The 25,451-nt window shown below is 36.7% G+C and overlaps 1 protein-coding gene across 4 annotated transcripts in view; it reads right to left on the bottom strand.

The window, feature by feature from the left end:
* Positions 1-25,451, bottom strand: part of PTPN4 (protein tyrosine phosphatase non-receptor type 4) — a 184,214-nt gene that overhangs the window by 52,191 nt on the left and 106,572 nt on the right. For all 4 annotated transcript variants that reach the window (XR_009009090.1, XM_007181267.2, XM_057551667.1 and 1 more), the window contains exons 11-15: positions 23,874-23,937; positions 20,070-20,242; positions 10,260-10,328; positions 2,887-3,012; positions 998-1,156 (exon numbers count right to left, since the gene is read on the bottom strand). Coding sequence is in view for 3 of the 4 variants with exons in the window: in XM_007181267.2 (XP_007181329.1) it covers positions 998-1,156; positions 2,887-3,012; positions 10,260-10,328; positions 20,070-20,242; positions 23,874-23,937 (591 nt within the window). In the remaining variant the exon portion in view is untranslated. The remainder of the gene's footprint in view (positions 1-997; positions 1,157-2,886; positions 3,013-10,259; positions 10,329-20,069; positions 20,243-23,873; positions 23,938-25,451) is intronic.

Below are 25,451 nucleotides of genomic sequence, written 5' to 3'. Positions count from 1 at the left end.
AAAACATAAATTTCCACCGATCCTAACTCCTGTCCACCCATGCTCCACAGGTGTCACTGTGCAGTGTATAGTTTTCTACTCCTCCAACCTTTATAATGTACACACACAATCCAAATCTTCTACCCAGATACACGTTAGCCAGACTCAACGCCCACTGGTCCCGACAGCTTGGCCGCCTTCGCTGCTGGCCCACACAGAGGACAGCAGCTGCTCCTACAGACCAGGTGCGCTTTCCTGGAGCACCTACAGCTGCTGTGCTGACCGCTGCACCTGCTCTCCATCACTCAGACCCATCCTTTCTGCAACCCTCATCACATTCACTATATCTTAAACCTGTTTCCTTCTTAGCAATTAATGAATCCTCTTACCTACTTATGTATCTTATAAAGTATTTTACTTTTTTTCTAATTCTTGCACTGTATTTTTACTTGCATATGAACTAACTGTATTATATGAACCAATAAATCAAGACTGCCTATTAATGTGAGGTAAGTATGTTGTGCATTAAACTGATATACTGAATTATGAAGTTTAATTTATGTATCAATTTGTAATGAGATAGGAGTGAATTTTAGAAATGATGTATGCACGCTTTCTATAACTTATTTTCAGTGTGATGTTCTCCCTTGCTACTTAATTTCCCCAACACTGTCTACTCATCCTTATGGTTCCCTTCCTGAAAAATATTAAGAAAACTCTACCTTTCATCACCTTACTGCCTGACCACAGTGATACATGTATCTGCAGAAATATGTAACAATGTGCACTAAAAGTTCAAGAATATACAGAGTCAACAAAATAATAACAGCAGTTTTGTGGGGTGGGGGTCACCAAGACCTTCAGGAACAAATAAGCACATTTACAAATATATAAACTTTTAAAGCATCGCATAAATAAAGTCTTATATCAAATACTATAATTTCCCAGATTATTTCAAATGAAACAATTTGGGGCATTACTACTCATAAAAAGGAAGCTAAATGCAAAAAGGCCTTACGGAGATGATTCCAAAACAATGCTGTTAGCTTGTGTGGAAGATGGAGACCGATGCCTCACGAATGCCTCGCCTGGGCAGGTGTGAACCACGTGGCCGACCAAATGACCCACTGAAGACGGCCGTAACCTGGTTCCCTCTTGGGTGAACGCAGAATTTCGACTACGAGAAGAGGAACAAAAACTGAGTAAAAATGTACTGTAACTCAGTATGTTCAAGTTTTTTTCTTATATGATTGCAGTAGAAAGTGGGTGTGTGTTTTTAAGACTGACCACATTTTACTAAGCTGAGTCTCTGACAAAGACAGTATGGTATAAACAGAAAAAGCACAGAATAGGAAGTCGAAAGATCTGAGCTAGAGTTAGCAATCTGCCACGGGGATTTTATCTATTTCAATCATCTATTATCCCCACCAACCTTAATGTTTCTAGGTTTCAGTCACTACAAATGTGCGTCTTAATCAGCATTTACAAAATAAAAGGAGAGAATCAATAATTCAGAAATATCCTCTGGTCTGAATTCTTTTTTAATCCTTTAATAAATACTTTTATTTATGGGATTTTCTATAATTTCTAAGACTAGAGATACTGAATACCATATTTCCATCTTCATAAGTGACACAGTCACTTTAGAATTTAGGGAAAAAACAATTTTCTTCATATCATACGTAAAATTGTTTCATTAACAGAAAGTCTGATCAGAGTTAGTGACAATTAATTAATTCAACCATCTGGTTTAAATTTCATGTGTCTTCCATAATTTGCTGTAATTGTTTAGTGGGGTACTGTTAACAAATAAGGAATGGCTGGCTGGAAAAGGGACCAGAAAAAGAAGGTTCTGGATCTTCTCCAACAAGCTGATTAGCCTTTGAATTTATATGCAGTCTATTATAAAAAAGATGACTTAGCAATCTACAATTAGCAAGACACTGTACAAACTTTTGAGTCTATTTTGTTTCTAGTAGTGAGGAAGACACCTAGCTATTAGGTAACCTGCTGTGAACCAAGCTGTTTGTGCACACACTTTACTTCCAATATGGCAGGAATTTACTCTTAAGCTGACAAACACCCATCAGTGAAACAACTTTCAGAATTTAGTGCTCATTTACTGAACATGAATGTGTATGAAATATGTCCAGAGGAAGACTTCTTTAAATATTATATTCCATGCCAAAATTCAAATATTTCTTATATCAACCTTTTGGGTTAACAAGGACAGTCAGTATGGTAACATTCATTTTGTTATCATTATCTTAATCACATACATATAATACATACAACACATTTGTTAACATTATGAAGTTAAGATAACATGTTTGGCCAGTACACGTTTATTATCTTATTAGTACTACCTACACCCAAGCATCCAGCTTTTGTGAGAAATGCTAGGATGAAGTGCATACACAGTAAGTGCTGAGTAACATGTGCTTCTCAGCTGAGCTATGGCTGAGCTGGTGGGAACGGAGGCTGGAAATCCCTTTTCCTAGACCACAGACACTGGCACAGAAGAAGCAGGGTAGGAGCTGCAGCAAGAGAATCACAACACTTAGCATGTTCAAATAATATGCACTCCCCTAGAAATTATGCTGGAGGTACACATGGAAAAGAGTTATGTCAGCTACAACCATATTCCCAGATTTTAAGTCTACTAATAGGCCTTGATTTGTTGGCTAGTGACCCTGACTGTGAAAGTCAGCTTTGTAGTTAAGTGAGCATCTTTATGTCATGCTCTGCTTACACAGTGAGCTCCAGGCTGAGAGGAAATAATGCCTTGGAGCAACGAAAATCGTGTCTGACCGAAAAATTTAAATTTTACATATTATAATCTTCAGGCAATGGAAACATACAGCCAAACATTTAGAAATTAGCAAAACGTACACCTGATGTACTTACTGATTAGGAGTGCCAGGTGGGGATCGCGACGGAAGGCTTTGTGTTTCCAACCTGTCATCAGATAGTGAATTTCTGCTTACTACTTCCCAATCCATTAATTTCCGTGCCAAAGGCTTACTTGGGGATCTGGAGTAATAATTTAAATAATATGCAAAAAATTTTATTTTTTACCCCAAGCTATGTACCGAACCTTACAATTTGTCTTAATACATCATATTCTAGATGAGTAAACACAACACGTTTATTTACAAGAAATTAATGCATTTGGAGGCTACTTATCAAACAATTTCCTAAGAAAGGAAATCTTTATATGAAGAAAGAAGGCAAGAAAAAGTAGGAAAGAGAATAGGGAAGAGGAGAAAAATGAAAGAAACAAAGAAAGAAAGATGAGAGAAAAAAAACAATGGAATCGTTGGCTATCAAGTTTTCCCAGATACTACCAACATTATATTTTAGACATTGTCTCTGTCCCAGGGTCTCTGGGACTTGAGCTTATCTTGTGGTGTTTTAAACAATTCCTAACACATCATCTCCTCAGTGTCCTTAAACCTAAACCCTGGCCCTCTGCCTCAATGAGGACAAGGTATAAATGATAATTGTGCATATTTTATTTATAAATTTTCCCCTTTTATATACAGTAAGCCAGTGGATTTTTTTTCTTTTCTTTTCTTCTTTAGGAAACATTTGGAAGGTTAATTATTTTGTCTCATGGTGGGGAGTAGCATATGTTTTCTTACCTGTATATTGTCAGTTATTATAGTGATAAAGAGTAAATGATCTTTTCAGAAAAGATATTGATCTTTACGGAGGTCAAAAACCCTTAGAATTTTAGGTGAATTAGCAACTGAAGTCGTTTTTTATGCAAATTCAAGAAGTGGCCAAAGTTCATGGAAAATACATGATATCTTTTTAAATGCCTAGCTTTTTGACATGCAGAGTTCATATGAAGGTTAATATAATGAATTAAGCAAATTACATAAAAACACATAATATATCAGCTTCTAAACTTAGACAGTTTTATATTTCAGTAATAACTCACTGAAGCACATACAAATAGACTAGACTACAAAGCATGGTAACACTGACCACGAGTACTCAAGAAAATTTACATACATAGTAGGAAGCATTAAAACAATGAGTGGGGAGCTTCCCTGGTGGTGCAGTGGTTAAGAATCCACCTGCCAATGCAGGGGACACGGGTTTGAGGCCTGGTCCGGGAAGATCTCACATGCCACGGAGCAACTAAGCCCGTGCGCCACAACTACTGAGCCTGTGCTCTAGAGCCCACGAGCCGCAACTACTGAGCCTGTGTGCCACAACTACTGAAGCCTGCGCGCCTAGAGCCCGTGCTCCGCAACAAGAGAAGCCACTGCAATGAGAAGCCCGCACACCGCAACTAGAGAGAGCCCATGCACAGCAACGGAGACCCAACGCAGCCAAAAATAAATAAATAAATTTATTTTAAAAAAAAAAAACAATGAGTGGGGACCATCAATCCTAGCTTTGACCTTCCCACAGACAAATCACTTAAGTTTCTACATCTAAATATCAAAATTTTCTAGTAAAATGTACGCTCCTACGGTCCTTCCCTACCTTCTGAAATGATCTATGAGTATCTACATTTTCAGTGCAGTGTTTTAGTTTATTAATTTTACTAAACCACAAGTAACTTAAATTACTTCTGAATCCAAACCACACAAATGCCCTATCATTTCATGTATTCATAGCTAAAATCTTTTTAGTTTGGCCTAATGATATTGCTTTTTTTTCTTTTACTTAGTTTTAAATTGAAATATAGTTGACTGACATCTCCTTAACTTAAGAACATTGAACATTTTCTAAAAGAGATGTAACGTTATCAAGTTTTTAAAAAAAGTCATTGACTCAGATTTCATTTTTCCTAAGTGAATCTGAATTCATTAAAGCATAAACATTTCCCATTACCATGAGTTTAAATTACAGGATTTTCTGATTTGAAGACAAGTCAGGATACCATTTAGTCTAACCACCTCATCAGTCACAATAAAATAAAAATAAAGTATATTATCTCATGCATTAGATTTTTAAAATGAAGTAAAGATTATTAAAAGAAACAGCATTTATGGCTCTTCTATTAATGCTCTTCTATTAACATAATTCTTAATGCTAATAAACAGATTACTCACATATTGGATTATTAAATGTAAACTGTTTAAGTGAGTTCACTAACCACAGTCAGGAGATCAACTATTTTCATTTTCTAAAAGAGGGAAAGAGTCATTTGAAGGAGGAAAAAAATCCAGTTATACTCACCTAATACAAGGCATCAGAACATTTTACTGTTGTTAATAAACTAAACATGGTTGGAAATGCTTCGCATTTAAAACTAAACTTCAAGGTATTTTGTTAACAGTTTTAACCTCAGAGACCCACCCACTCAAGCTTGCTGTCTATGTTTCCTGTTGCGTGTGGAAACTTCAGAGAAAAAAATACCACACTTCATCAGTGTTTGCAATGTGGTAAATTTATTTTCTGACCATGGCACCTTATTTTTCTGTTGCATGGGAACATTCTTTTGCTTTCTTCTTAGATATTATATGATAACTGAAAAAGTTTGAAAGCAATTCAAAGAGTTGATGTATCAGAAAAATAAGTTAACATTTATTATTGTTGAAAAAAACAACCTTACATAAAAAGTTTAAGGAGAAATCTTTTCTAACTATTTATACTGCCAACTAAAATTCCAAGGAGTGGACAAGAATTCTAGAATTCTCTAATACTCTAACAGAATAATTTAATAATTGCTAAAACCATTAGGGTATTTTGATAGATATGCATCAGATCATCACAATCCCAGAAAAGCTTGTCTTTCAGAGCTAGTAGGATCATTAAAAAGTACTATTAAGACCTTGTCCTAGATGATGACTTATTATTTCAAAGTGGATTCATACAATTCCAGCACAACAAAAGAAACAGGACAGTTATTTGGGGCCCATCATATTGGAATTTTATCTCTACTACTCACTGAATAATATTTGTTTTATAAGATATATTTGTTTTATAACCTGTTAAACAATTTCACATTTTAATAATGCATATGTAAAATGAAGAACTATCTGACTGGTGACTATCATACTAAGTGAAGTAAGTCAGACAGAGAAAGACAAATATATGATACCACTTATATGTGGAATCTTTAAAAAAATGATATAAATAAACTTATTTACAAAACAGAAACAAACTCACAGACTTAGAAAATGAGCTTATGGTTACCAGGCAGAGAAAAGTGGGGGAGGAGGGATAGACTGGGGTTTGGGATTCCCATGCACACACTGCTATATTTTAAATAGATAACCAGGGACTTCCCTGGTGGTCCAGTGGCTAAGACTCCATGCTCCCAATGCAGGGGGCCTGGGTTCAATCCCTGGTCAGGGAACTAGATCCCATATACCGCAACTAAGAGTTCACATGCCACAACTAAGACCCAGCGCAGCCAAATAAATAAATAGATAGATAGATAGGTAACCAACAAGGGCCTACTGCATAGCACAGGGAGTTCTATTCAATATTCTGTAATAACAGAAATGGAAAAAGAATTTGAAAATGAATAGATACTTGTATATGTGTAACTGAATCACTTTGCTGTACACCTGAAACTAACGCAACACTGTTAATCAACTATACTCCAATATAAAATAAAAATTAAAAAAAATTTTTTAAATTTAAATTTAAAACATAAATAAATAATAAAATAAAATAAAATAAAATGTATTGGGAACTGCTCTGGAAAAAAAAAATGAGCTAATAAGATGCAGGTGTAACTATATGTGTATCTCTCAAAATCTGATATGCTCAAAATATTAAAGCATTAACACATATAAATAAATGAAGTCATTTGCATGTGATATTAACATTAATATGTAAACACACCTATGATTTGGTATTCATATTAGGATATCATATTACAGTAGAACTAGTTATGAAATCATGTTCAGTATTTTTACAAATATCAAGCAAGACAAAAAGTTAAGCTTCCTGTTAGGAAAAGAATAAAGTGCAAATATTTTGTTATGGTGCTGTTTTAACATAGAAGAATCAGAAAAATATTTACTTTGATTTTAACAAGTCTGAAAGGAGTGTTGCAAAAAAGTTATAGTACTAAGAACTAGAATAAATATGTACATTTTAAGTTAAAACAAAGTTGATAGGAAGTGAACTATTCCTTTCTCAAGAGCAATTTCAAGGAAAATGGTTTCAAATTAACATTTTACTGTACATTTTACCTTTGTACAGGTCCTTAGTACTTTCTAACTAGAAACAAGAGTATCTACGACTGTGGAAAGGAGGAATTTGAGTAATTTCAGCAGCTGTATCTATTGGGGCAGACATCTCTGTGTTTTTACTTTCTTTCTTTCTCCCTTCTGAAATAACTAAGCCACTAATATGACACCAAGATTTATATTTAATAGAGAAATTGACAATATTTCCCTCAATAAATCTAAAAATAAAGCCAAAATAAATCAATTTCAGAACCTTTTTGAACAAATGCTGAAATGAATTACATCATTCAAATTCAAGTTAAACTTATCACAGCAAAATGCTATATGCCCTGACCAGCGAAATCTTTCCTACATCAAGGCATTTTTCACTGACAATTTTCCAATTGGACAGATCATTCATAGACAAATCAGGATGAGGGTAAGCCAGGAATGAAGGGGAAAATTTAAAAACCCAAGTACATTTTATTATTCAAACACATAAAAATCATGTTCTAATGATTTTTTTGTTTCAAATGTCCTTACTCCAAGGAACTTGTAATATTACTTGTTTTTTATTTTTACAAGCATTCCAGGCACAGTGCCGCCACAGCCTCAGCCTCAGAAATGACTCTGACTGTGTACACGGACCAGTGGCAGGACGAAGGGAAGGATCTTGCAATTAAATCTACAGCTCAGGATAAAAGGACTTAAGTGTTTAAGATTTACTGACATGAACGACTGCAGATTTTTCAACATCAAAGAAAATTCCTATGATATGCTAAGTGATAAAAACAAGCGAGAAAAAGTATGAAACAATTTTTAAAACAAATAAAATATAGACATACATATCAATATCTGCGAGTACATACATGGCAAAATCTTGAATAGTAAATACAAAACAATTTTAAATGATTGTGTTGGGGTCACGATTTTTCTTTATGTTATTTGGCATTGTTGGAGCTTTAAAAAAAAAAATGAGCCATCATTTGTGGAGTAGAGAAAGCAATAAAGCAGTTTCTGCTTTTAGAGGAAAGAAAAAAAACAGCAGCTTTTTACCCTAGAAACACAAAGCAGGAGGTCTTTCGGACAAAGACTGAGAGCAAAATTAAAGTCAAAAGCAAAATTCTCCACTTCTCGTTTATTAAAACTCTCAGGCCTCCACTGGCAGCAGACGCGAAGCTCATGACCTCTTTAAAGACTCACCCTCTCCAAGCCATTTTCACTGAAAATACACTGCTTCATTTAAAAACATCTCCCATACCCCACTCACGAGAGAACTGTGGCTACTGTGGTGAATTCAGACAGACAGACTCCTGTCCTCCTAGAGCTGACATCCTATCTAGTGCAGGAGACAGACGATAACGGGATCACCTTTCACATCTGAGGCAGGGAAGGAGTCAGGCGTCACATGTCTCACGCAGAACAGCAAAAACTACCGCACAGAGGTTAAGAGTGTGGGTAAGAACCTGGGATGCCTGGTTAGAATCTTGCTGCATCCTTCACTCTCTGTATAATCTCAGGTAAGTTATTCAAACTCGCTCAGTTTTCTCAGCTGTAATGGATTTATTACCTCACTGAGTTTGGGCGTTGCGAGCTAATATACAAACACTGCCTGGCACAGGTAAGTACAAAACAAGCATTAGCCATTATGAGATTAACTGGTCACCCTCTTCCACTCACATCCCCACAGAGTGATTCTATCCCAGCAGCCAGGCTAATCTCCCACCCTCCCCCATATTTTTATTTTGGAACATTTCAAATATAAACAGAAGTAGAAAGAAGAGTTTGATAAACCCTGTGTACTCAGGCCCCAGGTTCAACAGCATCATCATGAGAATCGTGTTTCACCTCGCCCCCCAATTATTCTGAAGCAAATCCCAGCAACCATACGATACTCGTAGATACTTCAGTTTATCACTCTAAAGCACAAGAACTCTACCACATTTTTAAAATGCAAGTCAATTTATATCCCTCCCATGCCCCCAGTCCCCCTGGCCTCCACTTACAATCCTAACTCCTCACCGTTCCCAGCACAGGGCCACACAGACTCCGGCCGCTGCCCGCCCGTCTAGCCATCTCCGGCACCACTGCCGTGCGCACCCTGCCCACTACTGGCTCCGGCTCAGGGCCTTCCCTGCCTCAGCCCTCACCTATACTAGGCGTCTGCTCCACCAATCAGAGTGCAGTACCTTGTTCCTCACTGTGTTCCCAAGGCCTGAAACAATGCTCAGCACAGTAGGTCTTCAGTAAAGATTAGCTGCCACTAATCTGGTTGCTCTTCCTCATCAGAGCTCTCGGCTGAGTTTTTAATCATCTATTGGACAATCTGGTTAGATTATTGCTCAGGCATCTCAAACTAGACCTGTGCCAATTTAACCTCTTCTATTACAAATCTGTTCTCTCCTGTAACCCCTGTCCATTTTATGTCACTCCAAGCTGACAAGTCTTTCCAGATACTCCTGTCTCTCACACACCTCCACCAATTGGTCAACAACTTGTGCTTGTTCCACCCGCAAAATAAGTTCCTCAAATTTGTTCCCTATTAACCACTTCACTGTCAGTGTTTTAGTTCAGGCCTTTGTTATTTTCATTTGGATTACTGCAGTAACCTAACTGGTCTCTGGGTACCCAGCCTTTACTTCTAATTCATTCTCTATCCTTGCTTATAAAACTATTTTCTAAACCATAAATCTGATCATGTCATCTCACTTGTTGAAAAGCAAACTGGTTATTAACAGATCTTTAAAAATGAAGATAACAAAATAGCACCCAAATAAAAAGCAACTTATTTCTTAACAATATGATTTAAAGAAAGAAGAAATGGGCTGGATAATATATGAGATGAGTCACTATGTTTCTCAAAAATGTTAACCAAAGGGAAACAAGCTTTCCAACAAAATGTTATATTAATAATATAATACTTAATTCTGCCTAGTCAGGGTTACAATCCTTGGTCCACTAAAAAAAAATGATTGAGTAAACTAGACAAACTATTTCATTACTCGCTCAACATAATTTATCATTGAATTAAAGAAGGAATCATGTGATAATTCTGTAATCATATTTGGAAAAAGTTTTTAGCAATTTTAACCTTGCTTTAAAAAAAATTCAGACACTGAATTAGAAGTGGCTTACCTTGCAAACACCCTGTCTTTATTTGCCTTTTCTTTGCCATATTGAACTGACTGGACTTCAGTTCTCCCACTGAAATAGATAAATACGTACAGTAAGAAAACCTTAAAGAGAACTACAAGATAAAATGACAACACACAGCATGACTACACTACAATTACATAAGAGACAAGACATTTCTAGCAGAGGGTAAGAAGGAAAGAATGGACTACATTCCACTTCTACCTGGATGGATGAAGCTTAACTACACTTCTTCCGTTAATGAACAAGGACGTGTTCCAAAGACACTTTGTGTTCAGATACTCCTTTGTTTGGGAGTGAGTATGAAAGAAGTAATTCTGTCTGAGAGGAATTCCTCCTCTGCTATGCCCTGGAAAGACACTCCCTCTAGACTCAGAAACAGGTTGCTCTGTCCCAGCTCATCTAAGCCCTGCCCTCCTGCCACGTCTGCGGTTTGGCTAGTGTCTTTACTACTCCTTCAACAAGGGCCTGACACATGGGGAGATCTCGAAGAACTGCTCTTTCCTTGGGCAAGCTTTACCTCCTCACCTACTGATAATGATCACAGATACATCCTCAAATCCCTCCACGTCCAGATACAGGCAACCCCAGATATTTTTATATGAGAAGGAATGAAGGTCAGAATATGGTTGGGAGTTGGGCATTACAGGGGTTTATCTTGAAGCTGATTGGTCTCCCGAGCACACCGTTTATGCCTGGGAACTGAGCTTCCTCTGTGGTACTCCAATGTGTTGAGAGCAAATTTGTAAATAAAAACTTGGTTCTCAGAGAATCTGTTACTTGACACATCACATTATTTGAGTGAATGAACATAAATGTCTAGAATATCAAATATAACCATTTACATAGATAGAAATTTAATATATAAAAAAGCAGCCAAATATAGGTTTCCAAAGCTAATAAGTAAGCAATTTTAAGATCATCTTCTATGGACAAGTATAGATAAATGTGAATAGAATGGCACAGCTGTTCAAGTTTTTTTTTTTTTAAGTTTTTTTTTTAAATTAATTAATTAATTTTTTTATGGCTGTGTTGGGTCTTCGTTTCTGTGCAAGGGCTTTCTCTAGTTGTGGCAAGTGGGGGCCACTCTTCATCGTGGTGCATAGGCCTCTAACTATCGTGGCCTCTCTTGTTGCGGAGCACAGGCTCCAGAGGCGCAGGCTCAGTAGTTCTGGCTCACGGGCCCAGTTGCTCGGCGGCCTGTGGGATCTTCCCAGACCAGGGCTCGAACCCGTGTCCCCTGCATTAGCAGGCGGATTCTTAACCACTGCGCCACCAGGGAAGCCCTCTGTTCAAGTTTTAATGGAAAAGTCAGAAACATTGTCACGATTTTAAAATTCAGATAGGCTGATGTGTCTTAATATAATATATTTCCTCTAAGAAGAATGAGCTACACTTTCAATTGTGAACAAGGTAACAGATTGAGGTTCACCACTGCTTTGTACTTCCACATTAGAACAAGGACTGTAATCCCCCGGGCATTTTGGAACAGAGACAACAAGGGGGTGTGTGTGCGTGAGGAGGCTGGTAAAGGAAGTATTAAATCCCCCGATATTCCAAATTCCATCTCTCAGTCTTCGTGAGAGATGACAAGAGTGCTAGTATTCCCAACCATTGCTTATAATGAGGAGGAAAAGCATTTATCTCATGTGTATCCATTAGGGATAGGACTGTATCCAGATAAACATTTGTCATGCTGCCATTTCTACACCGCTCACAAGATTATTAATCATTTTGGTGATTAGAAAGTATTTTGGATACGTTTTGGAAGTTCTTTTTTTTTTTTTGTTTTGGAAGTTCTTAAGGACTATAAACATCAAGTCTAGCTTTTACCATTGTAGACATCTGCGGCTTACTTATACACACTAATTTAATTTCACGTTAGCCGAGCTGCCCGGGCCTCAGTCCTGTCCTGCTCTGTCTGCTACGCCCTGCATCTTGGAGGCTCCCCTGCAAGCTGGCTTCCTGTCAGTTCCGCCTTTTTTCTGGTGGGAGATCAGAAAGCGGAGCGGGTCAGAAGCAGGTGACCGTCAGATGCCGGCAGCCGCTGTAACAGCAGCAGGCACAGGGCACAGAGAGAAACAGAACCCCGCAGAGGATGCCATCCCTGACCAAAGCAGCACCGCCCTGGTGATCCAGAATCCACGGCAGCAGCTCACCAGGGCAGCAGCAGGTCTCGGCTTGTGGGCTCCAGCCCAGAGTGACACAAGCTTCTGACCCTCGGGCATTACCCATTCTTCCAACTGCTTCTCCAAACCCCCTCCCTTTTGTTTTCCCAGCCTTCCTAACACCTGTGTTAGAAACCAACTGCCTCAATTAAATTGCTTTTATCTGAAAAATCAAAAGAGCTTCCTGTTTCCCGAACTGATAGAGTAATTTTCCAGGAAAGAGGATTCAAATGGGACATTATTACTCAAAAGGCTGAATTAACAAGTTGAATTTCATAATAAAAATATAAAGATTAAATTCAAATATGAGGGAAAAATGAAGTGTTTATATGTCATATTATCCATATTATTCTATAGGGTTTAGTATAATTATAACAAAATGTAAAACTGTAACATAATCTAAGAACACTAAATTCTGACAGCAAGATACTTATCTTAAGAACAATGAGAATATACCAATTGGTGAAAGCATGCAGGCTTCTTGTAAGTAATTCAAGCAATATCGAAAAGCATAACAAAAAAAGTAAACAAACAGATTTAGCCACAGCCATACCCCTAAGAAATAATCTCTATTATGAGCAGGCAAAAATCATTCTGAAACTCTATACATACATAGAAAAGGCTACAAATATGGATATCATTCTATTACAATGTGATTATGCTATATATGGCCACAATGAAAATATTAAATGGATTTCTCTTGAATTAAAGGAAAGAAAAAGGCTACCATTCATTTAAAAAAGAAGGAGGAGGAGGAGGAGAATAAAAAGGTCAGGGAAAACCTTAAAAACTTAGTGTATTAATATTTAATTTTTGTTAATATGGATTCACATAGTTCACTAGTCCCTGCTTCCTCTTGCTTTCTTAGTTATATTATTACTTTTACTTTGTCCAAGTTTATAACATTTTAATACTATTCTGTAGTTATAATTCTCATAGTTGTCAAGGATTCGTTCCATATTTAAAGAATTTAATCTTTATTCTGACTTCTTTCACCAAGATTCTTCTTGAGTCATTTTGAATTCTCTCTTGGATGGCTAAACTTTACCATTAAACTTTTTTTTCAAAATAGGCTCAGAGATGTTATATTCCCTGAGGTTTTGTATATTTGATACTGCCTAGCTACTGACTCTAGACTTGAAGGGGAACCTGGTTTAGTATTTTTCGGTCACTTTTTTCCTTTAAGACTTGACAGACAAAGGGTGGCCCATAAGCTACATACAAACCTGAAGAAAGGTTTTATTTAGCATTCACAGTGTTTAAAAATATTTAATCCCAAGTGATAAACCTCTAACAAGACTGATAAGGGAAAAAGAGAGAAGACACAAATTACCAATATCAAGAATGAAAGAAATGACCTTACTAGATTCTAGAGATATTGAAAATATAATAGGGTAATATTACAACCTTTATGCCAAAATACTCAAGAACTTAGACAAAATAGATAAATTCCTTGAAAAACATGATCAAAGTCCACCCAGGAAGAAAGAGAAAACCTGAACCACTTCATTTGTATTAAAGAATCTGAATGTGCTGTTCAAAAGCCTCCTATAAATAACGCTCTGCCTTAGAAAGAACAGAACTGGAAAATTCTATCAAACATTTTAAAAGGAAATAATATTACTACAGAAACTCTTCTAGAAAACTGAAAATGAGGAAATACTTCCCAACTCATTCAATGAGGCCAAAATGATCCTGACACCAAACCTGATAATGACATTACGAAAGAAAACTAAAGGGAAATATCCTTCACAAACATAAACGCAAAAATTCTAAACAAAATGTAAGCAAATTAAATAAAATAATATATAAACAGGATAACAGATCATAACCAAGTGGGGTTTCTCTCAGGAATGTACGGTTGCTTTACCACTTGAAAGTCAATCAATATAATTCATCAAATAAACAACTGAAAAGAAAACCCATATGATCATTGTGATAGCTGCAGAAAAAGCATTTGACAAAAACCAATAACCAAACCTAATAAAAACTTCCCACAAATGCAAAATAGAGGAACTGCCTCAACATGCATGATATAGGGCATGTGTGAAAGCCCACAAGCAACATCACACTTAATAGTGAAATACTGAGTGTCTTCCCCTACGATAAGGAACAAGACAAGGATATCTGCTCTCACCACTTCTACTCAACACTAGACTGGCGGCTCTAGCTGGGGCAACAAGTAAAGAAAAAGAAATAAAAAGGATCAGAATAGAAAGGAAAAATTAAGACTGTTTTTAGCCTCTAGGAAGAAAATCTTTCGGCAACTATAAAAGAAGCTCCTAAAATAAATGAGGTAAAAGCAAAGTTTAACAAAACAAGATCAACATAAAAAAACAATTGTATTTCTAATTAACTGTGATGAACAATCTGAAATTAAAATATAAGACAATTTATAATAGCATCAAAAACATGAAATAATTAAGGATACATTTGGCAAAGATGTGAAAGAGGTGTATGCTGAAAACTACAAACATTGCTGAGAGAAATAACATTTAAGTAAATAAAAAGATATACCACACACCATTGTAAAGCAATTATACACCAATAAAGATGTTAAAAAAAAAAGCTTGCTCCCAGAGGGCTGAGAAGTGTATTAAAAAAAAAAAAAAAAAAAAGATATACCATGTTTCATGAGTCAGAAAACTCAGTATTTTTTTTATTGGAGTAAAATTGCTTTACAATGTTGTGTTAGTTTCTGCTATACAATGGAGTGAATCAGCTATGTGTATACATGTATCCCCTCCCTCTTGGACCTCCCTCCCACCCCACCCCACATCCTACCCATGTAGGTAGTCACAGAGCACCGAGCTGAGCTCCCTGTGCTATACAGCAGGTTCCCACTAGCTATCTATTTTACGCATGGCAATGTATATATGTCTATCCTAATCTCCCAATTCGTCCCACCCTCCCCTTCCCCCCTGTGTCCACACGTCGGTTCTCTATCTCTACATCTTTATTCCTGCCCTGAAAACAGGTTCATCTATTACCATTTTTCTATATTCCACATGTATGCGTTAATATACAATATTTGTTTTTCTCTCTCTGGCTTACTTCACTCTGTATGACACACTCTAGGTCCATCCACATCTCTACAAATGACCCAATTTCGTTCCTTTTTATGGCAAATATTCCACTGCATATATGTACCACATCTTCCTTATCCATTCATCTGTCATTGGACATTTAGGTTGTTTCCATGTCCTGGCTACTGTATATAGTGCTGCAATGAACACTGGGGTACATGTGTCCTTTTGAATTATGGTTTTCTCAGGCTATATGCCCAGGAGTGGGATTGCTGGGTCATTTGGTAGTTCTATTTTTAGGTTTTTTTTTTTATAAGTACATCCATACATTTTTGAAGATATGATTATTTATTTTAATTTTATTTATTTTTGGCTGCGTTGGGTCTTTGTTGCTGCACGCGGGCTTTCTCTAGTTGCGGCGAACAGGGGCTACTCTTCATTGTGGTGTGCGGGTTTCTCATTGAGCTGGCTTCTCTTGTTGCAGAGCACGGGCTCTAGGCACAAGGGCTTCAATAGCTGTGGCTCGCGGGCTCTCGAGCACAGGCTCAGTAGTTGTGGCGCACGGGCTTAGTTGCTCCGTGGCATGTGGGATCTTCCCGGACCAGGGATCGAACCTGTGTCCCCTGCATTGGCAGGCGATTCTTAACCACTGCGCCACCAGGGGAGTCCCAATTTTTAGTTTTTTAAGGAAACTCCATACTGTTCTCCACAGTGGTTATATTAATTTACATTCCCACCAACAGTTCAAGAGGGTTCCCTTTTCTCCACACCTTCTCCAGCATTTATTGTCTGTAGTTTTGATGATGGCCATTCTGCCCAGTGTGAGGTGATATCTCGCTGTAGTTTTGATTTGCATTTCTCTAATAATTAGTGATGTTGAGCATCTTTTCATGTGCCTCCTGGCCATCTGTATGTCTTCTTTGGTGAAATACCTATTTAGGTCTTCCGCCCACTTTTTGATTCGGTTGGTTTTTTTTGATATTGCGCTCCATGAGCTGTTTGTATATTTTGGAGATTAATCCTTTGTCTGTTGCTTCATTTGCAAATATTTTCTCCCATTCTGAGGATTGTCTTTTTGTCTTGTTTATGGTTTCCTTTGCTGTGTAAAAGCTTTTAAGTTTAATTAGGTCCCATTTGTTTATTTTTGTTCTTATTTTCATTACTCTAGGAGGTGGGTCAGAGAAGATCTTGCTGTGGTTTATGTCAAAGAGTGTTTTTCCTATGTTTTAGCTCCATTTTTCTTTCTCAAGATTGCTCTGGCTATTCAGGGTCTTTTGTGTTTCCATACAAAGCATAACATTTTTGGTTCTAATTCTGTGAAGAATGCCATTGGTAATTTGATAGGGATTGCACTGAATCTGTAGATTGCTTTGGGTAGTACAGTCATTTTCACAATGTTGATTCCTCCAATCCAAGAACATGGTACATTTCTCCATCTGTTTATGTCATCTTTGATTTCTTTCATCAGTGTTTTATAGTTTTCTGCATACAGGTCTTTTGTCTCCCTAGGTAGGTTTATTCCTAGGTATTTTACTCTTTTTGTTGCGAAGGTAAATAGGGTTGTTTCCTTAATTTCTGTTTCTGATCTTTCGTTGTTAGTGTATAGGAATGCAAGAGATTTCTGTGCATTAATTTTGTATCCTGCAACCTTACCAAATTCACTGCTTAGTTCTAGTAGAGAAAACTCAGTATTTTTAAGATGTCAATTCTCCTGAAATTGATCTATAGTTTCAGCACAATTCCAATTAGAATCCCAGAAGTCTTTCTTATAGAAAGTGATCAGCTAATTCTAAAATTCAGATGAAACTGCAACGGGCCTAGAACATTCAAAACAACTTCTAAAAAGAACAAAGTTGGAAGACTAATACTACTGGACTTAAGACTTATTATTAAAAAGTCCAGAAATAAGTCCACCCAAATATGGACCACTGATTTCTAGCAAAGGTGCAAAGGCAATGCTGTGGAGAAAGAGTAATCTTTTCAACAAAAAATGCTTGAACACTGGATATCCATATGTAAAAAGACAAACTTCAATCCATACTTCACACCATATGCAAAAATCACTTTCAAATCGATCACAGACCTAAATGTAAGGGTTAAAACTGTAAAACTCTTAGAAGAAAACAGGAATAAATCTTTGCGACCTTGGGTTAGGCAAAGATTTCTTAGATATGACACCAAAAGAAAGATCCATGAAAGAAAAAACTGGTAAATTGAACTTATCAAAATTACGTGCTCTTCAGAAAACTAGTCAAATGAAAAGATACCAGGAGGCAGTGGTAAGAATCTGGTGGAATTAGAACTCTCATACACTGCTGGTGGGCATGTAAAAAGATACACGTGCTTTGGAAAAACGACCAGCAGTTTCTCGCAAAGTTAAACATACATCTACCATAAGATCCGGCGATTCCACTCCTAGGTATTTAACCAAGGGAACTTAAAGCAAATGTCCGTACAAACCCTTCCACATCAATGTTCACAGCAGCTTTATTTGTAATAGCCCAAGTCCGGAAGCAAGCCAAACAGAGGAACAACCCACTTGATATCCATAATTAAGTGAATGGATAAACAAAATGTGTTATATCTACACAATGGAATACTACCCTACAATAAAAAGAAATGAACCATCAATCCAGGCAACAACATAGATGAATTTCAGAATAATTATGCCAAGTAAAAGAGTATGTAATACATATGTAAAGAATATGCAAAATATGTTTCAATTTATATAAAATCCTAGAAAATGCAAACCAATTTATAGAAACAGAAAGCAGACCAGAGGATACAAGGGGACAAAGAGAGGTGAGAGAAAAGGGGTTTCAGAGGGGTATGAGGAAAATCCCGGGGCGGATATGCTTGCTATCTTAATTGTGGTGACGGGTGCATGGATGTATATACCTCTCCAAACATGAAATTTTAAACTTCAAATATGGTAACTTATTCTATGTCAATTATACCTTAATAAAACTGTTTTAAAAATGTAAAATCTGCCAGTACTAGGTCCATATTCCCCCAAGGGCAATAACAGCCTGAATGGCAAGTGTTGCTGCCCTCAACCAGTATTTTCTTTTTTAATTAGATAGTTCTTGAGTTTTTTTTTTTTTTTAAAGAATTACTTAATTTACTATTTAGTGCTTCAACTTCCATGATGAGAAATTTCCCTTCTTTTTTGTTTTGTTCTTGTTTTTTTTGGCTGCAACATGCGGCATGAAGGATCCTAGTTCCCTGACCAGGGATCGAACCCATGCCCCCTGCAGTGGAAGTGCAGAGCCTTAACCACTGGACCGCTGGGCAAGTCCCTTGAGCTAGTTTTTTTTTTGTTAATATCTAGGTAGAAATTTCTTCCTGTTTCAGGGATGATTTTCTCCCAAACTGGTTTCTTTAAATGTCTTTGGTATCTGTAGTCATCGTGGCTAGATTTTGTTTTCTGTGGTATAGTTTGGGGAAATTACTTGATTTTTTTTTTTTCATCTGAGACTGGTTTAAATTATGTTAAAGGTTGGCTACTACATTCTATTAATTTCTTTGTTGCCTAAGTGAAGTGGTGTGTGTATATTGACATGTACGTCGTATTTTCAAGGTCAGAGGGAAGAAAGAGTTCTGCTAAAGTTAAGTATAGTTCTTGTATAACAACCCCGGTGGTCGTTTAGGTAAGGAATTAAGTTTACTGAAGGAATACCAGTATGGTCTGCACTGTTCTCTCACTAGAGGTTTCTTCTGTACCTGCTAAGATTTAGTACCAAGAGATAAGACTTTTTGATTTTTCCGACTCTCACTACTGATGTCATTCTCATTCCCTAAGCCTAATTACCTTTAAAGTTACAAGGACCAACACCTTACTTTCCCAGTACTGCTTTTAGGGTGGTGACAGGGGAGCCAATCGTGACATCAAGCCACGTAAGAATCTGCTGTGCCTTTTTTATGGTTACAATTTCCTTCATTCCAGTTAAGTGCTGATACTGAATTTTTGGGCTACTTTTACCACTTATTTGGAAGGAGGATGTGTGTGTTTTTTTTTTTAAATTTTTTATTTATTATTTATTTATTATTTTTATTTTTGGCTGTGTTGGGTCTTCGTTTCTGTGTGAGGGCTTTCTCCAGTTGCGGCGAGTGGGGGCCACTCTTCATCACAGTGCGAGGATGTGTTTTTTAATGGTATATCCTGTACTACACTTTATGCTGTTGTTGTTTTTTTTTTCTGATTACAAATGGGGCATTTATAAATGCTTGAGGTTTACAATACAAATCTTTTCTGGGCCACATCTACATATTTTCTTCACGATAAAGTCATCTTACAAATATTTAACAAAGACAATGGAAATTATAGCAGGAGTAGATTGTAACTAATTAAATACAGTTGATTTACTTTAGGAAATAATGACCTGGAATATAGGTAATGGAACAGGTTTCTCAAGTCTGGCTTTACGATGAGAACCTACAGAACTTTCTGCTGATTAGACAAAGGGGCCACACTCTGCAGAGATTTTGACTCAGTAGGCGCGCATGAGTGACAGATTCTACGGTTCAGTAAACTAGACTTTTATTTAAAGGGAGGAAAAAATCCAACACTGAAGTATCAAAGCATAAGCAATACTTACCAATACCGGAATTTTGAACCTAATGTAAAATAATGTGCAAAAAAATTCTTTTGAGGTGGAAGTGGTCTGTCCAAACGGAAGAATGTGTGATGTTCTACACATGTTTTCCACAAGTTTTTACATGCTCTGTAATTCACCATGTTAAATCCCAATAATGTTTCTCTAGATTCATGCTGTAATAAATGACAAAATGCAGAGAATATCATGAGAATGTCAGGATCTAATGCTCCATTTAATTTATTTTTTACAGGTAAATACTCTACCCTTACAAACACTAACCCTTCCTGTGTCATTTTTGCTTATCCAATAAAAAAGCAGTAAAATTAATGGAAAATGTGGACCTCATTCGGTAATATCACAACTCATAGGAACTTTTATTTTAGAACACAGTTAGAAACAAATTTAAAAATTGATATATATCTATTTTCAAAACTTAGTAGCTATAATTATTTCAAAATACAATCCTGGCCCACAAATTAAACTTTAAGATACATCAACACACCTTTCAACAATATCTCTAAACTTATAAATCTGTCTAGATTGTAAATAAGTAAATAAAAATATTCAGCACTTCTGAACACTATTTTGAAATTCTTATTTTAAAATAAGTAGCAACAAGGACTCCCCTGGTAGCGCAGTGGTTAAGAATCAGCCTGCCAATGAAGGGGACATGGGTTCGAGCCCTGGTCCGGGAAGATCCCACATGCCACGGAGCAACTAAGCCCGTGCGCCACAACTACTGAACCTGCGCTCTAGAGCCTGCGAGCCACAACTACTGAGCCCACATGCCACATCTACTGAAGCCCATGCGCCTAGAGCCCGTGCTCTGCAACAAGAGAAGCCACCGCAATGAGAAGCCCACGCACCGGAACAAAGAGTAGCCCCCGCTCGCCGCAACTAGAGAAAGCCCGCGTGCAGCAAAAAGACCCAACACAGCCAAACATAAATAAATTAATTAATTAATTAAAAAGTTAAAATAAGTAGCAACAGAAGCATTTCTTTAATTTTTCTTTAAAAATTTGGCACAAATTACTATTTAAATAAATAGTTTCACTGAACTATCTATAGCAAGGCATACATGTCAAGGTGTACAGCTCTGATTTCACACAGTGACTGCAACCAGGTCCAGAAACAGACTGTTAGCAGCACCTCTGAGCACCCTTTGTCTGCCCGTTCTACCAGATAACCTCTACACATGTGCCCACCTTCTGTCTTTTATGCCCACAGGTTAATCATGCTTGTTTCTCAACTTTACATACACGGACTCATACATGTATGTCTTTAGGTCTGACTTCTTCTGTTCAATATTATGTTTCTACATTCCTCCATGTAATTGTGAAGCAGTAATTGACTCATTTCATTCTACACACTATTCTCTCATACGAATAGACCACAGTTTATTTATCTGTTTACTGTTGACAGACATTTAATGTTTCTAGTTTGGTGATGTAAAAATGTTGTTCCTATGTGTATTCCTATATTTTGTCTGATGCACGCAGGTGCGAATTTCTGTTGCTGGGTCGTAGATGTCACGTGCTCACCTCTAGCCGGTAGCACCCAGCAGTCCCCCAAAACGATCAGCTCAATAGACACTCCCTTCCGCCAGCATGTATGCGCCTCACACTCCCCCGTCACCGCTTCACCCATCTCTTTGTCCCACTGTTCTGGTGGCTGTGTGAAATTATCACATTCTGGTTATAATTTGTATCTCTCTGATGCTTAATTGAGGTTCAACAGCTTTTCATGTTACTGGCCATGGAGATATTCTCAGTTCTGGAGTGTCTGTTCAAGTCACTAGCGTACTTCTGGATTGGGTTGGATATACAACCAAAGACATACATGGTGTGTGTGTATTATACACATATTCTGTGCTATTTGACTTTCTTAATCATGTCTTTTGACGAACATAGTTCTTAATTTTAACACAGTTCTAGTTACTGATCTTCTTCTTTAATGTTAGTTTCCCTTCTACGTCCTATTAAAGCAATCTTTGCCTATCAAAAGGTCATGAAGATATCTTCCATGACTAAAATACAGTAAAATGCCCATGTATAAATAGTAAACTGTGATGTCAGAAGATGATATGCTTAAAATATCACTTCTCGATCACCAGAGAATTCTTAATTATGTTTAACAATTCCTTTGTATGCACTAACACTACCTCAGAGAATGGCTGTGAAGATTAAATGATATGAAAATGGTTGATATATTACCAGGCACACAGTAAGACCTTAAGAAATGTTAGATACTATATTATTATTATTACTAACAACAATAGCACTATAATGGGAAGCAAATTGGAAACGTTGACTTAAATACCGCCTCCTACCAATATAATTATCAAAGTAAAATGTTTGTTCTCTAGTTTCCAGATAAGATTTATTATATTTTATTCCTCTAACATTCACTGAAACATGTACAAGAATGTTCATTAACAGCATTAATCATAATAGCCACAACATGGAAGTGGCAAAACTGTCCACTAACATAGTAAGAATGAATAACTAATGTATGGTATATTCATTCAGTAGAATTCCACAGCAATGGAGCCAACTATCGCTATGTGTAACAACATGGATGAATCTCACAATGTTAAGGGAAAGAAGGCAGGTAAAAATGAAAACATTCTGTATGATTTTATATTTTAAAATTCAAAACTAAGCAAACTAATCCATGATGATACAAATGAGAATAATATTTACCTTTTGGGAGAGTTAATGACTGCTAGTGGGCGTCAACTCCATTAGCAATAATACCAGCTTCCAGGGTGGTAGTAATGTTCTACATAATACCATTGTATATTATATACTTATCAAGCACTATACTTAATTTCTGTTGGTTTTATTTCAATAAAAACTCTCTTGAAATAAAACTTCTATGTTTTGTAAGTATAAATGATGAATCATAGTAGATCAATATCCTCTATAAAATACATTTGATTCAAATATATTTTAAGGCTTTGAATACATTTTACTTTATTATTTATTTATTATGTATTTTTGATGTGGACCATTTTTTTAAGTCTTTATTGAATTTGTTACAACATTGCTTCTGTTTTATGTTTTGGTTTTTTGGCCTCAAGGCATGTGGGATCTTAGCTCCCCGACCAGGGATCGACCCCGCACCCCCTGCACTGGAAAGCAAAGTCTTAACCACTGGACCGCCAGGGAAGTCCCTGAATACGTTTTATACACATATAAACATCCTGAAATGTGCATTCATTTGTCAAGACTTCTAGTAATGTCAGTCAAAGGATAAGGTTAATTTAATTTGATGAAATAGATAAAATCATTTATAAGATGAAATTCGTTCCAACACTGTACTTTCTGTGATAACGTGTTGTATTTAATACACAAAAAGGACATCACTAGTCCAACAAAGGGAGGAAATGTACTACACGTTCATGAACTAGGAACAAAACTAAATGCTCAGAATCCCCCAAATGAAATGTATTCATATGTGAAAGGAAGTGCTGTAGATTTAGTTTTAAAAAAAAAAAGAAAAAGAAAAAGGACATATAAATGCTCAGTTACTGACCTCATGAATGGACCCTGGGGACGACAATGAACATCACAATTGAGATCAGTTTCTAAGTTCAAGAGATAGCAGAACAGATATCTAGAATAACTTCTGATCAGAACCACAGAAACACTAGGGAAATACTTTGCCATAAAACATGAATTAATTAACTGAGTAGGCAGTTATTAACAGTATTAATAACATGTTTACTTGCACTAAAAGTTCTGTAATGAATGACGACTTATTTCTTAAAGGACTTAATTTATGTTAATAAGATCAACTCACCAATTCTTTTCTCAGTTGAATAAAAAACTGTTTGCACTTAAAAGAAATTTTTACAATCTTCAACCTGGATAAAAAGAGAATGAATTGGAGTATTTAAAATATTGAACAAAGATAAAAATATTAATCAAAAAAATTAAAAAATAATCTTTTAACTGTATGTTTAGTAATGTCTAAATATTTAATTATATATACATATATAAAGTACATAAAGAATCTAAAGTTTTTGGTGCTTCGTGAAAAAATAATTAGAATTTATATGCTCAACTGAGCTTAGTTTTATCAGAACATTTGCTGTAAACTATACATTTCCCAATTTTGTATCTAAAGAAATACATACAAACACATATCACAAGTTAAAATTTTAAGAATACCAATAATATAGTTATTTACTCTTTAAAACTGCAAGTAGTTTTCTGCACGTTAAGAGCTTGGAAATCACCACTCCATCCTGGCAACAAGTAGAAAGCTCAACAGATTGAAAAATCCACAACTCTTCTTAAATACACAAGGAAGGGAAGAGCACAGGGCAAACTGCTACCCCCAAGATTTGAGAGACCAACAGCTGAGTACAGGGAATCAGAGCTTCCCAGAGAAGAGTCAGGAGCAGAAACTGCCAGAGGAAGCAGTGCCAGGGCAGGAAAACCTGAACTGTATTTTATGAGTTGTTGAAGGCTCAGTGTGGTCAACCCCGAGAGTTAAAAACCCCAAGAGGCCCCAGTCATAGGGCGGCCCTCATGGTATTGTGAGATTCAGCTCTAGAAGCTCAAATAGATTTCGACAGTAAATACCAAAGTAAAGTACCCTCCGATTTCCGACAGGGAAAGGGAAAGAAACCATGTGAACTAGGCCAGAGCACTCTGCTCTTAACAAGGCCTACCTTTAGGGGAAACTCGTTAACCAGAGCCTGACCTGGGGAAGGAAAATACCCAAGTCCAGCCCACTCTAGCCATCCTGTCCCACCCAAGGGGAGAGGAAAAAAATGAGAAACACTGTGAAGCTCAGTCTAGAGGCCTGGGCTCATTAAAACACTGAGAGCTAATCACAGGACTACAGAAAACCCCCCTCCATCGACACCTCACCACCACATTACTAAGAGCCTGTTTACAGCGTTCCTGTTACCAGGGTATCGTATCTGCCCATCAAGAAAAGATTACAAGGCATACCAAAAGGCAAAAAACACAATGTAAAGACAGAGTAAGCATCAGAACCAGATATGAGAGGAATGTGGGACTTATCAGACTGGGAGTTTAAAACAACTATGATTAACAGGCTAAGAGCTCCAAAGGATAAAGTAGAAAGCAAGAAAAAAGAACAGATGGGCAACATAAACACAGAAATGAAAATCATAAAAAAGGACCCCAAAATACAAAATTAATATGCAGAAATCTGTTCCACTTCTATACACTAACAACGAACTATCAGAAAGAGAAATTAAGGAAACAATCCCATTGACCATCACATTAAAAAGAATAAAATACCTGGGAATAAACCTACATAAGGATGTAAAACCTGGAAAACTATAAGACACTGATGAAAGAAACTGAAGAGGACACAAACAGATGCAAAGATACACTGTAT

This window comes from Balaenoptera acutorostrata, chromosome 8 (genome assembly GCF_949987535.1).
Source record: "Balaenoptera acutorostrata chromosome 8, mBalAcu1.1, whole genome shotgun sequence".
Classification (NCBI taxonomy): Eukaryota; Metazoa; Chordata; class Mammalia; order Artiodactyla; family Balaenopteridae; genus Balaenoptera; species Balaenoptera acutorostrata.
The sequence above is the reverse complement of the archived record's forward strand: the minus strand, read 5'-3'. Positions and strand labels throughout refer to the sequence as shown.